The sequence below is a fragment of the Heptranchias perlo genome, chromosome 2 (assembly GCF_035084215.1).
Source record: "Heptranchias perlo isolate sHepPer1 chromosome 2, sHepPer1.hap1, whole genome shotgun sequence".
Classification (NCBI taxonomy): domain Eukaryota; kingdom Metazoa; phylum Chordata; class Chondrichthyes; order Hexanchiformes; family Hexanchidae; genus Heptranchias; species Heptranchias perlo.
Window position 1 is genome coordinate 156,227,730 of NC_090326.1, and position 15,083 is coordinate 156,242,812.

The 15,083-nt window shown below is 45.1% G+C and overlaps 1 protein-coding gene across 1 annotated transcript in view; it reads left to right on the plus strand.

Moving 5' to 3' along the window:
• The window catches only part of acvr2ba (activin A receptor type 2Ba), a 211,635-nt gene that overhangs the window by 185,479 nt on the left and 11,073 nt on the right, over positions 1 to 15,083 (plus strand). The window contains exon 8 of the mRNA XM_067999328.1: positions 12,778 to 12,892. Within this exon, the coding sequence (XP_067855429.1) occupies positions 12,778 to 12,892 (115 nt within the window). The remainder of the gene's footprint in view (positions 1 to 12,777; positions 12,893 to 15,083) is intronic.

Genomic DNA, 15,083 nt, shown 5'->3' on the forward strand with positions numbered 1-15,083 from the left:
CTGAGTGAAGAAGTTTCTCCTCATCTCAGTTTTGAAAGAGCAGCCCCTTATTCTAAGATTATGCCCCCTAATTCTAGTTTCACCCATCCTTGGGAACATCCTTACCGCATCCACCCGATCAAGCCCCTTCACAATCTTATATGTTTCAATAAGATCGCCTCTCATTCTTCTGAACTCCAATGAGTAGAGTCCCAATCTACTCAACCTCTCCTCATATGTCCACCCCCTCATCCCCGGGATTAACCGAGTGAACCTTCTTTGTACTGCCTCGAGAGCAAGTATGTCTTTTCTTTAGTATGGACACCAAAACTGTATGCAGTATTCCAGGTGCGGTCTCATCAATACCTTATATAACTGCAGGAATACCTCCCTGTTTTTATATTCTATCCCCCTCGCAATAAAAGCCAACATTCCGTTGGCCTTCTTGATCACCTGCTGCACCTGCATACTAACTTTTTGATTTTCTTGCACTAGGACCCCCAGATCCCTTTGTACTGCAGTACTTTCCAGTTTCTCGCCATTAAGATAATAACTTGCTCTCTGATTTTTCCTGCCAAAGTGCATAACCTCACATTTTCCAATATTGTATTGCATCTGCCAAATCTCCGCCCACTCACCCAGCCTGTCTATATCCCCTTGTAGGTTTTTTAAGTCCTCCTCACTCTCTACTTTCCCTCCCATCTTTGTATCATCTGCAAACTTTGATATGTTACACTCGGTCCCCTCCTCCAAATTGTTAATATAGATTGTAAAGAGTTGGGGACCCAGCACTGACCCCTGCGGAACACCACTGGCTACTGGTTGCCAGTCCGAGAATGAACCATTTATCCCAACTCTCTGCTTCCTGTTAGATAACCAATCCTCCACCCATGCCAGAATATTACCCCCAATCCAGTGATTCTTCATCTTGAGCAATAATCTTTTATGTGGCACCTTGTCGAATGCCTTCTGAAAGTCTAAATACACTACGTCCACTGGTTCCCCTTTATCCACCCTAAGAGGGGCAAAGAGAGAATATGAGAATAGACTGGCAGCCAACATAAAAGGGAATCCAAAAGTCTTCTACAGGCATGTAAACAGTGAACAGGTAGTAAGAGGAGGGGGTGGGGCCAATTAGTGAACATAAAGGAGAGCTACTCATGTATGCAGAGGGCATGACCAAGGTACTAAATGAGTACTTTGCATCTTTACCTAGGAGGAAAATGCTGCCAGAGTCTCAGTAAAGGAAGATATAGTTGAGATACTGGATGGGCTAAAAATTGATAAAGAAGAGGTACTTGAAAGGCCAGCTGTACTTCAAGTAGATAAGTCAGCCGGTCCGGATGGGATGCATCCTAGGTTGCTGAGGGAAGTAAGGGTGGAAATTGCGGAGGTGCTGACCATAATCTTCCAAGCATCTGTAGATACAGGGGTGGTGCCAGAGGACTGGATAATTGCAAATGTTATACCCTCGTTCAAAAAAGGGTAAGGATAAACCCAGCAACTATAGGCCAGTCAGTTTAACCTCAGTGGTGGGGAAACTTTTTTAAAAACGATAATCCGGGTCAGAATTAACAGTCACTAGGACGAGTGTGGATTGATTAGGGAAAGCCAGCACGGATTTGTTAAAGGCAAATCATGTTTAATTAACCTGATATAGAGTTTTTTCATGAGGTAACAGAGAGGGTAGATGAGGGCAATGCAGTTGATGTGGTGTATATGGACTTTCAAAAGGCATTTGATAAAGAGCAACATGGTGGGCTTATCGTCAAGACTGCGGCCCAGGGAATAAAGGGGGCAGTAGCAATATGATTACAGGATTGGCTAAGGGACAGGAAACAGAGTGTAGTGGTGAATGGTTGTTTTTCAGACTGGAGGGAGGTGTACAGTAGTGTTACCCGGGGTCGGTGCCGGGACCACTGCTTTTCTTGATATATATTAATGACTTGGACTTGGGTGTACAGGGCACAATTTCAAAATTTGCAGATGACACGAAACTTGGAAGGGTAGTGAACAGCGAGGAGGATAGTGATAGACTTCAAGAGGATATAGACTGGCTGGTGGCATGGGCAGACATGTGACAGGTGAAATTTAACGCAGAAAAATGCGGAGTGATACATTTCGGTAGGAAGAACAAGGGGAGGCAATATAAACTAAAGGGCACAATTCTAAAAGGAATACAGGAACAGAGAGATCTGGGGGTATCTGTACACAAATCATTGAAGTTGGCAGGGCTGGTTGAGAAAGCAGTTAAAAAAGCATAGGGGTCCTGGCCTTTATAAATAGAGGCATAGAGTACAAAAGTATGGAAATCATGATGAACCTTTTATAAAACACTGGTTCAGCCACAACTGAAATATTGTGTCCAGTTCTGGGCACCGCACTTTAGAAAAGATGGTGAAGGCCATAGAGAGGGTGCAGAAGAGATTTACTAGAATAATTCCAGGGATGAGGGACTTCAGTTACGTGGATAGACTGGAGAAGCTGGGGTTGTTCTCCTTGGAACAGAGACGGTCGCGAGGAGATTTTATAGAGGTATTCAAAATCACGAAGGGTCTCGACAGAGTAGATAGAGAGAAACTGTTCCCACTAGCAGAAGGGTCAAGAACCAGAGGACATAGATTTAAGGTGATTGGCAAAAGAACCAAAGGTGACATGAGGAAAAACTTTTTTACACGGCGAGTGGTTAAGATCTGGAATGCACTGCCAGAGGGGGTGGTGGAGGCAGATTCAATCATGGCTTTCAAAAGGGAACTGGATAAGTACTTAAAAGGAAAAAATTTGCAGGGCTAGGGGGATAGGGCGGGGGAGTGGGACTTGCTGGATTGCTCTTGCATAGAGCTGGCGCGGACTCAATGGGCCGAATTGCCTCCTTCCGTGCTGTGACCTTTTTATGATTCTAAGAAAGGATGAAATAGGGAGGGAGGTGCCTCGTGTGGAGCATAAACACCGGCATAGACCAGTTGGGCTGAATGGCCCATATCTGTGCTATAGTTTTGATGTAACTCGATATGACTCCCCATAACCTTCTCTGCTTTAAGGAGAGCAATCCCAGCTTCTCTAGTCTCTCCACTTTTGGGGGGTAATTTTAATTCGGAGCGGATTTTGGGGGTGGACGGGGCGAGCGTCAAACCTGCCTGATATCATCAGTTTGAGGCCTGGGCATTTTTTTTTTCTTTAACTCCCGGGCTTCATTTGCATCCTGCCGGCCAGCTGGCCGCCCAAATCGGGCGGGGGGGGGGGGCGGGGGGAAAGAGGCAGCTGGCCGGCTTCTGGCAGGTCAGAATCATGGGGGCTGCCAATGGGCCCCAAGGTAAGTTATTGTTTTGGGTGGGGTGGGGGGGTGGGTGAAATCAGGGCTGTTTCGCTGGAGGAGGGAGAGGGTGAAGGGGAGCAGAGGCCCAGACTTTCCAGGTGTGGCCGAGACAAACACTCCTGACATTCCGTGGAGGGCCTCCTCTTCTTCCCCTCCAGGTTTCACTGAACGGAGTGTCCACAGTGGATACCCTGCTCAGTAGGCCATTAAAATGCTATCCAGGACCCCAAGTTGCATATATTAATTTGTCAGTCACTATGCTCCTGTACTACCCTCCACCTTAATACTTCAAAGCCCCTTTCTTTGGTCTCCCACCCCAAACATCTTCCTTTTAATGTTTCCCCTTCTGCTCGGCACTTATTTGTTTTGCCCTCCTTAATGTAAAGATCTTTGAGGTTTCTTCCTGCACGTGAGCATGGCGATAGAAGTACAAGTTGTTAAAGTAGCAGGATCGGGGTGGAATCTTGCTGTGCGTCAGTTGGCTACCATGTTTCCTACATTACAACAATGACTACATTTCAAAAGTACCTCATTGGCTGTAAAGCACTTTAGGGCATCCTGAGGTTGTGAAAGGCGCTATTATAAATGAAAGTTCTCTCTTTCTTCTGCTCATTGTCAGTTTTTATCTGATTACGCTCCTCTGAAGCACCGTGAGATGTTTTCCTAAGTTAAAGTCGCTGGAAGCCTCTTAGACGCATCCCCATAAGCGGAGGGAGGTTTCTAATAGGTCCTGGAGCCAAATATAAACGTTGACGTATTTTCGTCTAATCGTGGACAGTTTTTGCATTGCCAGCCTGTCCAGAAGACGGCAACTTCGACAGTGCAGCACTCCCTCAGTACTGCACTGGGAGTGTCAGCCTAGATTTTGTGAAGGAGGAGGTATTGGGACAGGTGACTCAAAGCTTGGTCAAACATGCAATTACCTGGAATAAAAAGCTGGTTGGAGCCTCAAGTTTCGGGATTGGAATAACGCGGCCTTTCTCGGGGCTTGTTGCCGTTATCGTACAAATCCCGAGTGCTGCACTTTGTGGCCGCCCCCTTCCATTTGTCTACCGTGAGCGCCTGTTTTGACAAGTCAAAAAAAGTGAAATTGTTAGCAGCTAACTGCATTTAAAACATGGTGGCTTGTTTCCCGTTTTTTCTGGGCTTAACAAAGGCTGAGCGAGTCTATGTCAGCGAGGTGCTGTTATCTACATTCTGGGGGCTTCCGTGTCAGAGCAAGCTCGTTCTATGATTTTCCACTTACGCAGACTAACAGTAGGGGTAAAAGGAATTTAAAATGGCATCTCAGTTAGCCAGATCAGATAGAGCTGGATGTTTGGGGGTGGGGGTGGGGGGTGGTAGAAACAGCTTATGTGAGCAGTGTAGGTTGTAATTAGAATTCTTTATTGTATCAGAGGGGGTCAAAATATCCACCTATCCCATTATCTGCAGCTAGCGTTTCAGCTGACACCAGCACAAGGCCGGAATGAAAATCTTACTGTCAACATGGTTGATCATCTTCCCATCTACTCGGGGTGGGGGTGAGGGCTGCTGAATGATGACCCAGCCTGCCTTTGTTAATTATGTAATACAGGCCTTGCATCATGCTCCTCATCAGTGGCGTGATTAAATACTTTGCAGGCGATGTGATTGTAATACCCAATCCAGTTAGCGAAGCCATCTGGCCCTTTTGGCCTGAAACGTAATTGCACTATTTACAGACGCCCAGCAAAAGGTTAGACTTCATTTTGGGAAGTGTTTAAGCATATAAGCTGAAATTTCCCACAGACAACAATTGACCTCAAAGCCTCATGAATATGGATGTTACATATCTTTTAATTGACGGAGGAACTGGCAAAGCAGAAAGGAGTTAAAGGGAACTGACAACCAAAACTGGTGCTGCAGTTCTGTTAAAGAAGTGCTGATTGTAGGGCGTTGGGGAGAGTTATAGAACAAAGAGATCTAGGAGTACAGGTTCATAGCTCCTTGAAAGTGGAGTCACAGGTGGATAGGGTGGTGAAGAAGGCATTCGGCATGCTTGGTTTCATTGGTCAGAACATTGAATACAGGAGTTGGGATGTCTTGAAGTTGTACAAGACATTAGTAAGGCCACACTTGGAATACTGTGTACAGTTCTGGTCACCCTATTATAGAAAGGATATTATTAAACTAGAAAGAGTGCAGAAAAGATTTACTAGGATGCTACCGGGACTTGATGGTTTGACTTACAGGGAGAGGTTAGACAGACTGGGACTTTTTTCCCTGGAGAGTAGGAGGTTTAGGGGTGATCTTATAGAAGTCTATAAAATAATGAGGGGCATAGATAAGGTAGATAGTCAAAATCTTTTCCCAAAGGTAGGGGAGTCTATAACGAGGGGGCATAGATTTAAGGTGAGAGGGGAGAGATACAAAAGGGTCCAGAGGGGCAATTTATTCACTCAAAGGGTGGTGAGTGTCTGGAACGAGCTGCTAGAGGCAGTAGTAGAGGCGGGTACAATTTTGTCTTTTAAAAAGCATTTGGACAGTTACATGGGTAAGATGGGTATAGAGGGATATGGGCCAAGTGCAGGCAACTGGGACTAGCTTAGTGGTATAAACTGGGCGACATGGACATGTTGGGCCGAAGGGCCTGTTTCCATGTTGTAAACTTCTATGATTCTATGATTGGCTCTGCGCGAGTAGATACTACAGGGATTTTCTCCCCTTTTTAACTGGAATTCTGGCTCGGAGGGCAGACGTCCCTGTCCCAGTCCTCGAACTACGGATAGCTGTAATCATCCGAGTTGTTACAAAATACCTCCTGAGGATCATTTCCAAAAGTGTGACCTTCGTGGTTAAGCTTTTTCTACTGTTCCAAACTGGCCACGGTTTAATGCTGTGCCTTTGAGTGCTAAGGTAGCTGTAAATATAAGATAGTCCAATAAGAAATTCAGGAGAAACTTCCTTACCCAGAGAGTGGTTAGAATGTGGAGCTCACTACCACAAGGAGTAGTTGAGGCACCTCGCATCGATGCATTTAAGGGGAAGCTAGAATCATAGACATTGACATAGAAAATGGGAGCAGGAGTAGGCTATTTGGCCCTTCGAGCCTGCTCCGCCATTCAATATGATCATGGCTGATCCTCTATCTCAATACCATATTCCCGTTCCCTCCCCGTACTCATTGATGCCTTCTGTGTCTAGAAATCTATCTATCTCCTTCTTAAATATATTCAGTGACTTGGCCTCCACAGCCTTCTGTGGTAGAGAATTCCACAGGTTCACCACCCTCTGAATGAAGAAATTTCTCCTCATCTCAGTCCTAAATATCCTACCCCGTATCCTGAGACTGTGGCCCCTAGTTCTGGAACCCCCAGCCAGGGGAAACATCCTCCCTGCATCCAGTCTGTCTAGCCCGGTCAGAATTTTATACGTTTCAATGAGATCACCTCTCATTCTTCTAAACTCGAGTGAATACAGGCCGAGTCAACCCAATCTCTCCTCATACGACAGTCCTGCCATCCCAGGAATCAGTCTGGTGAACCTTTGCTGCACTCCCTCTATGGCAAGTGTATCCTTTCTTAGATAAGGAGACCAAAACTGCACACAGTACTCCCAGATGTGGTCTCATCAATGCCCTGTATAACTGCAATAAGACATCCTTGCTCCTGTACTCAAATCCTCTTGCATTGAAGGCCAACATACCATTTGCCTTCCTAGCTGCTTGCTGCACCTGCATGTTTGCTTTCAGTCCTTTGTACATCAACATTTCCCAATTTATCACTATTTAAATAATACTCTGCATTTCTGTTTTTCCTTCCGAAGTGGATAACTTCACATTTATCCATGATATACTGCATCTGCCATGTATTTGCCCACTCACTCAACTTGTCTAAATCGCCTTGGAGCCTCTTTGCATCCTCCTCACAACTCACAATCCCACCTAGTTTTGTGACATCAGCAAACTTGGAAATATTACATTTGGTTCCCTCAACCAAATCGTTGATATACATTGTGAATAGCTGGGGCCCGAGCACTGATCCCTGTGGTACCCCACTAGTCGCTGCCTGCCACCCCGAAAAAGACCCATTTATTCCTACTCTGTTTGCTGTCTGTTAACCAATTTTCAATCCATGCCAGTATATTACCACCAATCCCATGTGCTTTAATTTTGCACACTAACCTCTTATGTGGGACTTTATCAAAGGCCTTCTGAAAATCCAAATCCAAATACACCATATCCACTGGTTCTCCCTTATCTATTCTACCAGTTACATCCTCAAAAAACTCCAGTAGGTTTGTCAAACATGATTTCCCTTTCATAAATCCATGTTGACTTTGTCTAATCCTGTTGATGTTTTCTAAGTGTTCTGTTATCACATCCTTTATATTAGACTCTAGCATTTTCCCTACTACTGATGTTAGGCTAACTGGTCTGTAGTTCCCTGTTTTCTCTCCCTCCTTTTTTAAATAGTGGGGTTACATTTGCCACCCTCCAATCTGCAGGAACTGTTCCATAATCTATAGAATTTTGGAAGATGACAACTAATGCATCCACTATTTCCATGGCTACCTCTTTTAGTACTCTGGGATGCAGATTATCAGGCCCTGGGGATTTATTGGCTTTCAGTCCCATTAATTTCTCCAGCACTTTTTTTTACTAATACTAATTTCCTATAATTGCTCCTTCTCACTAGTCCCTTGGTTCCCTAGTATTTCTGGGAAGTTATTTTTATCCTCTTCGGTGAAGACAGAACCAAAGTATTTGTTTAATTGCTCTGCCATTTCCCTGTTCCCCATTATAAATTCTCCCGTTTCTGACTGTGAGGGACCTACATTTGTCTTCAATAATCTTTTTCTTTTTACATACTTGCAAAAGCTTTTAAAGTCCACTTTTATGTTCCTTGCAAATTTACTCTCATACTCTATATTTCCCCTCTTAAATCAATGTCTAGGTCCTTTTTTGCTGAATTCTAAACTGCTCCTAATCCTCAGGCTTGCTACTTTTTCTGGCAACTTTATATGACTCCTCTTTGGATCTAATACTATCCTTAATTTCTTTTATTAGCCATGGTTGGGTCATTTTTCCTTTTGTGTTTTTGTGCCAGAAAGGAATGTATAACCGTTGAAATTCATGCATTTGTTCCTCAAATTTTGGCCATTGCCTATCCACCATCATGCCTTTTAATGAAGCTCCCCAGTCTATCATAGCCAACTCACTCCTCATACCTTCATAGTTTCCTTTTGTTTAGATTTAGGACCCTAGTTTCGGATTGGACTACATCACTTTCCATCTTAATGAAGAATTCTATCATGTTACGGTCACTCTTCCCTAAAGGACCCCGCACAACAAGATTATTAATTAACCCCTTCTCACTGCACAGTACCCAATGTAGGATAGCCTGTTCCCTGGTTGGCTCCTCAACGTACTGGTCTAAAAAAACCATCTCGTGCACACTCCAGGAATTCATCCTCCACAGTGTTATTGCTAATTTGGTTTGGCCAGTCTATATGTAGATTAAAGTCACCCATGATTACTGTAGCACCCTTGTTACATGCATCTCTAATTTCCTGTTTGATCCCATCCCCTACATTACCAGTACTGTTTGGAGGCCTATAGACAACTCCCACCAGTGTTTTCTGCCCCTTGGTGCTTCTTAACTCCACCCAGACTGATGCTACATTTTGATTTTCTGAGCCAATATCCTTTCTCACTATTGCTCTGATTTCATCCTTTACTAACAACGCCACCCCACCTCCTTTTCCTTTTTGTCTGTCCTTCCTAAATATCGAATACCCTGTCTCCGTAATCGCAATTATATCATATCCGTTTATATCTATTTGCGCTGTTAATTCGTCTACCTTATTACAAATGCTTCCTGCATTCACATATAGTGTCTTTAGATCTGTCTTTTTAAACATTTTTAGACATCTCAACATTTTTTTGTACAATGGCCCTATTTGTCTTATTACCATTTTTTCTTACCCGGACACTATTTGTTGTCTTTTGCTTGTACGCTCTGTCCCTTCCTGACACAATCTGGTTATCCTTACCCCAATCACTTTCCTGCACTGCTTCCTTGTCTTTTCTCTTTAGCATTCTAGATTTCTCTCCACCGGGACCCTCCCCCGCTCCCCCCCCCCCCCCCCACTTATTTAGTTTAAAGCCCTATCTACCTCCCTAGTTATTCGAGGGAGAAAGGAATAGAAGGAAACGCTGCTCGGATTAGATGAAGTAGGGAGGGAGGAGGCTCATGTGGAGCATAAACACCAGCATGGACCTGTTGGGCCGAATGGCCTGTATCTGTGCTGTACATTCTATATAATTCTATGTAATGTGGACACTCGCTTATAATTCCTAGTCCTCCGAGTTTGTCACTTCTGCCAGGCTGCTGGGCATTCCTAGTGGTAATACCACTTTAAATCACAAGATAATTACAGATGAGGAAGGCCGTTGGGTCCATCTTAGTTCGTCCCTCCAGAGTGACTCGAAAATCACTCCATTGCAGCATCCAATTGGTCCTTAAATGATTCTAGGGTTTTCTCCATTATTCTGTATGGAACTCCATTCCACGTATTGATCCCTGTGAAGAAAAGCTTCCTGATATCGGTCCTAAATGTACCCTTTACGAGTTTGAACCTGTGGCCCCCGTCCTACTCCTGCAGTTCAATTTGAAGTAATTTATTGGATTTACCTTGTCCATACCATTTACAATCTTGTTTGCCTCTAAGATCTTTTCATAAATCAGATTTCTGAAACTTAGGGATCTGCCCTGTGGCCTTTCTCTGTTTTGCATCCAGCACTTGTATCTCCAGCACTGGAGACTGACCAGACCACTTTCTCAGACTTGTATCTGCAGCACTGGAGACTGACCAGACCACTTTCTCAGACTTGTATCTCCAGCACTGGAGACTGACCAGACCACTTTCTCAGACTTGTATCTCCAGCACTGGAGACTGACCAGACCACTTTCTCAGACTTGTATCTCCAGTACTGGAGACTGACCAGACCACTTTCTCAGACTTGTATCTGCAGCACTGGAGACTGACCAGACCACTTTCTCAGACTTGTATCTCCAGCACTGGAGACTGACCAGACCACTTTCTCAGACTTGTATCTGCAGCACTGGAGACTGACCAGACCACTTTCTCAGACTTGTATCTCCAGTACTGGAGACTGACCAGACCACTTTCTCAGACTTGTATCTGCAGCACTGGAGACTGACCAGACCACTTTCTCAGACTTGTATCTGCAGCACTGGAGACTGACCAGACCACTTTCTCAGACTTGTATCTGCAGCACTGGAGACTGACCAGACCACGTTCTTAGACTTGTATCTGCAGCACTGGAGACTGACCAGACCACTTTCTCAGACTTGTATCTCCAGCACTGGAGACTGACCAGACCACTTTCTCAGACTTGTATCTGCAGCACTGGAGACTGACCAGACCACATTCTCAGACTTGTATTCTATTTTTTTGGCTGTACTGTTCAACACTCAGTTAGCTTTGCTTATTGCTTCTCTGTATTGATCGTTTTACGATCAATACAGAGAAGCATTGAACAAAGATGGATCGTTGAGTCTACCAGGGCTGTTGGGCCTTTTTCTAACTTTTTCCTTCGCTATTTCAACACCATTCATGGAATACAAGTGCTGCCCATTTTCCTTCCTGCGTACATTGGTCTGCAATAAATTTGTTCTGCTCACTCACATATCTTGTCCAACTCATTCTGTAATTTCCTTGCCACTTGCTCCGATTTCACTGCCCCTCCTATTTCAAATCATCTGCAAATTTGACGGATTTACATTGAGTTTCCGAGTCCAAGTCATTAGAGACAGTAGTGGTCCCAACACCAATCCCTGGGACATCCCACTCAGTACTCCTCTAACAAGTACAGGTTGTTTTCTACCTTTCATCAAATGTATTATCCATATGCAAGTTTTACCCTAAATCCCCACAGCTTTGAGTTTAACAGACTTTCATGTGGAACTTTGTCAAATGCCTTCCTGAAATCTAGGATCAAAACATTGTAGGCAAGACTAGGTGGGGCCCCAGCTGGAAAAGGAAGCATGGGGGAAATCAGACACTTACTACCCCCTGCTGGACAGGTGTACAGTGACTTTGTTAGATTTCTAGTTACCAATCGGGAAATAGTGGATTTGGGACCTGCAGAGGAAAGTAAATAAATAAGAAAATGGAGTTGGAGGAGGAGGGAAGATGAGTTAAAAGATCATGTCACCATTTTTTTTAAACACCAGTTATCACGACTGCACTTCAAACAACTGCTGTGCTGTAACGCTTGATGGTTGTTTGCTGGAGGGACCACCAGATATATTGGTTTGTATCACTTAAAGTATGAGGTGATTTTATTTTTTTCTCTCTGGATCTCCCTTCAGCGACTGAGCTACTGTCCCCATTTGCCTTTTATTAATTTTGCCAGGCCATATGTTCAGTTTGACAAAGCAGTTCCCCAATCTCAGAATGTCTTTTTGATAATGTGATAAACTTTTAGCTCATCAAAACTCTGCTGACTGTATCCCATCTCACACCAAGTCCCAATCTCCCCTGTCCTTGCCGATGCACATTGACAATCCAGTCCCCCGATGCCTCAAATTTTTTAATTCTCGCCGTTTAAATCCTTTCGTAGCCCTGCTCCCAACCCATCCCTGTAATCTCCTCCAGCTCCTCTTTTCCCACCCCCCTCCCCCGCTCTGTTCCTCTGACTCCAGCCTCTTGTGACGTCCCCATTCCTTTCATCTCAACCCTTGGCAACTGTGCCTTCGGCTGCCAAGGCCCCGCTCTCTGGAATTCCCTCTGCAAGCTCCTCTGCTTCTCCACCTCCTTTAAGACATACGAACAATGACGGACAGGAAAAGACCCTCTGGTCCATCTGGCCTGTCCCACACAATTGTGATACCCTATATATATATATATATATACATACATACACTCTCCACCCCACCCAAAACCATCTCTTGGGAGAGGTGAGAAACCAGATTTGAAAAAAAACCCAGGCCAATTTGGGGGAAAATCTGGGAAATTCCTCTGCCAATCCCCCTTCCCCCCCCTGGCAATCGAAACTAGACCACGAGATCACTCTGTCCCTGATAATTCTATGCCGTGCCTACCTACAAAGCCAAGTTTTTGGTTGTCCCCTCCTAATCTCTCCTCCTTAGGCTCACTGTCCACTTCCATCCTCTCTCACCTCTGTAAAGCACCCTGGGGTTGTTTATCTATGTTAAAGGCATTACATTAATGTATATTTTTGTTGTCCTTGGTTCGTCTCACAGAACCTCTTCTCCAGGTTTATGCTTTTTGGCCGAGGTGGTCAGTATAAATGTAGAAAAAGATTTGCAGCTGCATTTGGTCGAGGAGCTCGATTTAAGGTGCTGACGGCTGCGTTAGTGATGGCCTTGCGTTTTCTTGCTTCACATTGCGTCTCCTAGGATACAGAGTGCAGCATGCTGTGCGAGGAGTGTGGAGAATTGCCCTAAAAACCTGCCTCTTCCTTTTTGCAGGGATTTTAAAAGTAAGAACGTGCTACTGAAGACCGATTTGTCGGCGTGCATAGCCGACTTCGGACTGGCCGTCAGGTTTGAACCCGGAAAGCCTCCTGGGGACACGCACGGCCAGGTAATGTAAAGGCTGGGAGGGATGTTGGTTGTGGGCACTGTCGGACGCTATGGGACGTGCCACGTAGTTAAAAGGGTCGAAGGTCAACGGGTGAAATCGTGACCCTTGTTTCAGTTCTCGGGGTCGAAACCTTTACTAGTTTCTTACAGGAGCACAGCCGTGTTATTAAAGGTACCAAGAATAAAGAAATCAAGGCATTAAATCTTAACTAGCAGTAATACCCTTGGAGTATCCATCCAAAGATAATCAGATAAGTAAAAGGGAAACATGAAACTGGAATTTATAATTTTTTCACTGGGGGTGCACATTGACAGTGCAATGAAGATCTTTAATTTCGAAATAAATCTTGCCCCCCACCCCCGACAACCTTTTGTGGTTTCACCCTCCTTCATTGACACCCATTGAATATAGAGAGTCTTTTTACATCTACCATATGGTCGTCCTCCCCTTCGCACCAAGCTCATCATGTTGAGGGCTTGTGATGGAAGAGTTGGAAGGGTTGCATTGTTCGAAACCCCCATTGTGAGACTGGTGAATAGGTGCAGTGACATAGTGATTAATACTTTCACTCCTGTATAATGGGAATCTCTCGGTCCCTGCAGTGCAAAAAGGCATCTGTATAGGACACAGAAGCAGCGACTACCACCCCCCACCCCTCAGCTCTGACTGCAAGGCCCATCCATCTGTTTCAGAAAATAAAAACACAATTGTGCTACACGAAAGAAACGAGGTACTCCAGCCAGATACTGAATGCGTAATAAATATTGGAGGAGACTCGATGTGGGTACCTGCCAGGATCGTTTCTCAATGTAACTGCCAAGCAATTCAACCCAGTCCAGTAAAGTCATCTGTGTAGCAACAGCAGAGGATCAAGTACTCGTACAGAAGACACGAGGGCTGTCTTGGCCGATATGTACCAGATGCAGCTCTTTTTATTTAAGAAAAAATAAATAAATAAATTTTTAAAAGTGGCCACTTAGCAGCACAGAAGCCCGGTGGTCTAGCAATGTAAATTCTCTGTTATGTTTTTGAAGCTGAATGGGGCATTTGGGAACTCTGAGTTAAGCCGTGTTGCAGTTTCTGCTTGTTTGTTCAGCAGCACAGTGCTGGCCCCACGCTCACTGTTTGAGTGATTTGCTAGCAGCACAGTTCACTGGTTGCTCGCAGATGTGACTGGCCAGGACCTGCTTTTTTTTGCCTGCACCGTATGATGCGTCCAGCTCTGGGGAGCTGTGTGGTGAGGTGTGGGGGAGCCTTGTCATGAGAGCGTTAAGGTCAGAGTTCAATCCAGGCCCCCTTGTTGCCTAGTTTGCGGTATACATGTTTAAAGATGCTGCACGTAGCTTTCCTAGATTGTTGCGCTGTTAAGCTATGTGGTAGGTCAAAAGATTTGACGAGAGGAAAGGAAGGTGGATCTGCAAGATAGTGTATTAGTATGAGGAAGGGAGAGAAATGCAGAAAGCGGAGGGAGGGTGGTGTTGAAAGACACAGCTCCTCTGTATCGTAAAGGGGAAAACATTATCCGGTGTCCTTTCAAACCGCAGAATGTCCCAAGTTTCGATTTCCCCCCCGCCGCCCCGTCTTTGCTGAATTAACAAATCTTAGCTAGGGCAGCAGTTGGGATGATGCAATTGGTCTGAGCAATCTGGGCAAAGTAGAGGAAAATCGATCAGGATTCCCTTTCCTGGTGACCGCTGTTGGACGGTGCATGTGTGAGAGTGTTACTGTGATCTCCTGTGGTGAATACCCCATTGGACGGTGCATGTGTGAGAGCGTTACTGCGATCTCCTGTGGTGAATACCCCATTGGACGGTGCATGTGTGAGAGCGTTACTGCGATCTCCAGTGGTGAATACCCCATTGGACGGTGCATGTGTGAGAGCGTTACTGCGATCTCCTGTGGTGAATACCCTGTCGGACGGTGCATGTGTGAGAGTGTTACTGCGATCTCCTGTGGTGAATACCCCATTGGACGGTGCATGTGTGAGAGTGTTACTGCGATCTCCTGTGGTGAATACCCCATTGGACGGTGCATGTGTGAGAGTGTTACTGTGATCTCCTGTGGTGAATACCCTGTCGGACGGTGCATGTGTGAGAGTGTTACTGTGATCTCCTGTGGTGAATACCCTGTCGGACGGTGCATGTGTGAGAGTGTTACTGTGATCTCCTGTGGTGAATACCCCATTGGACGG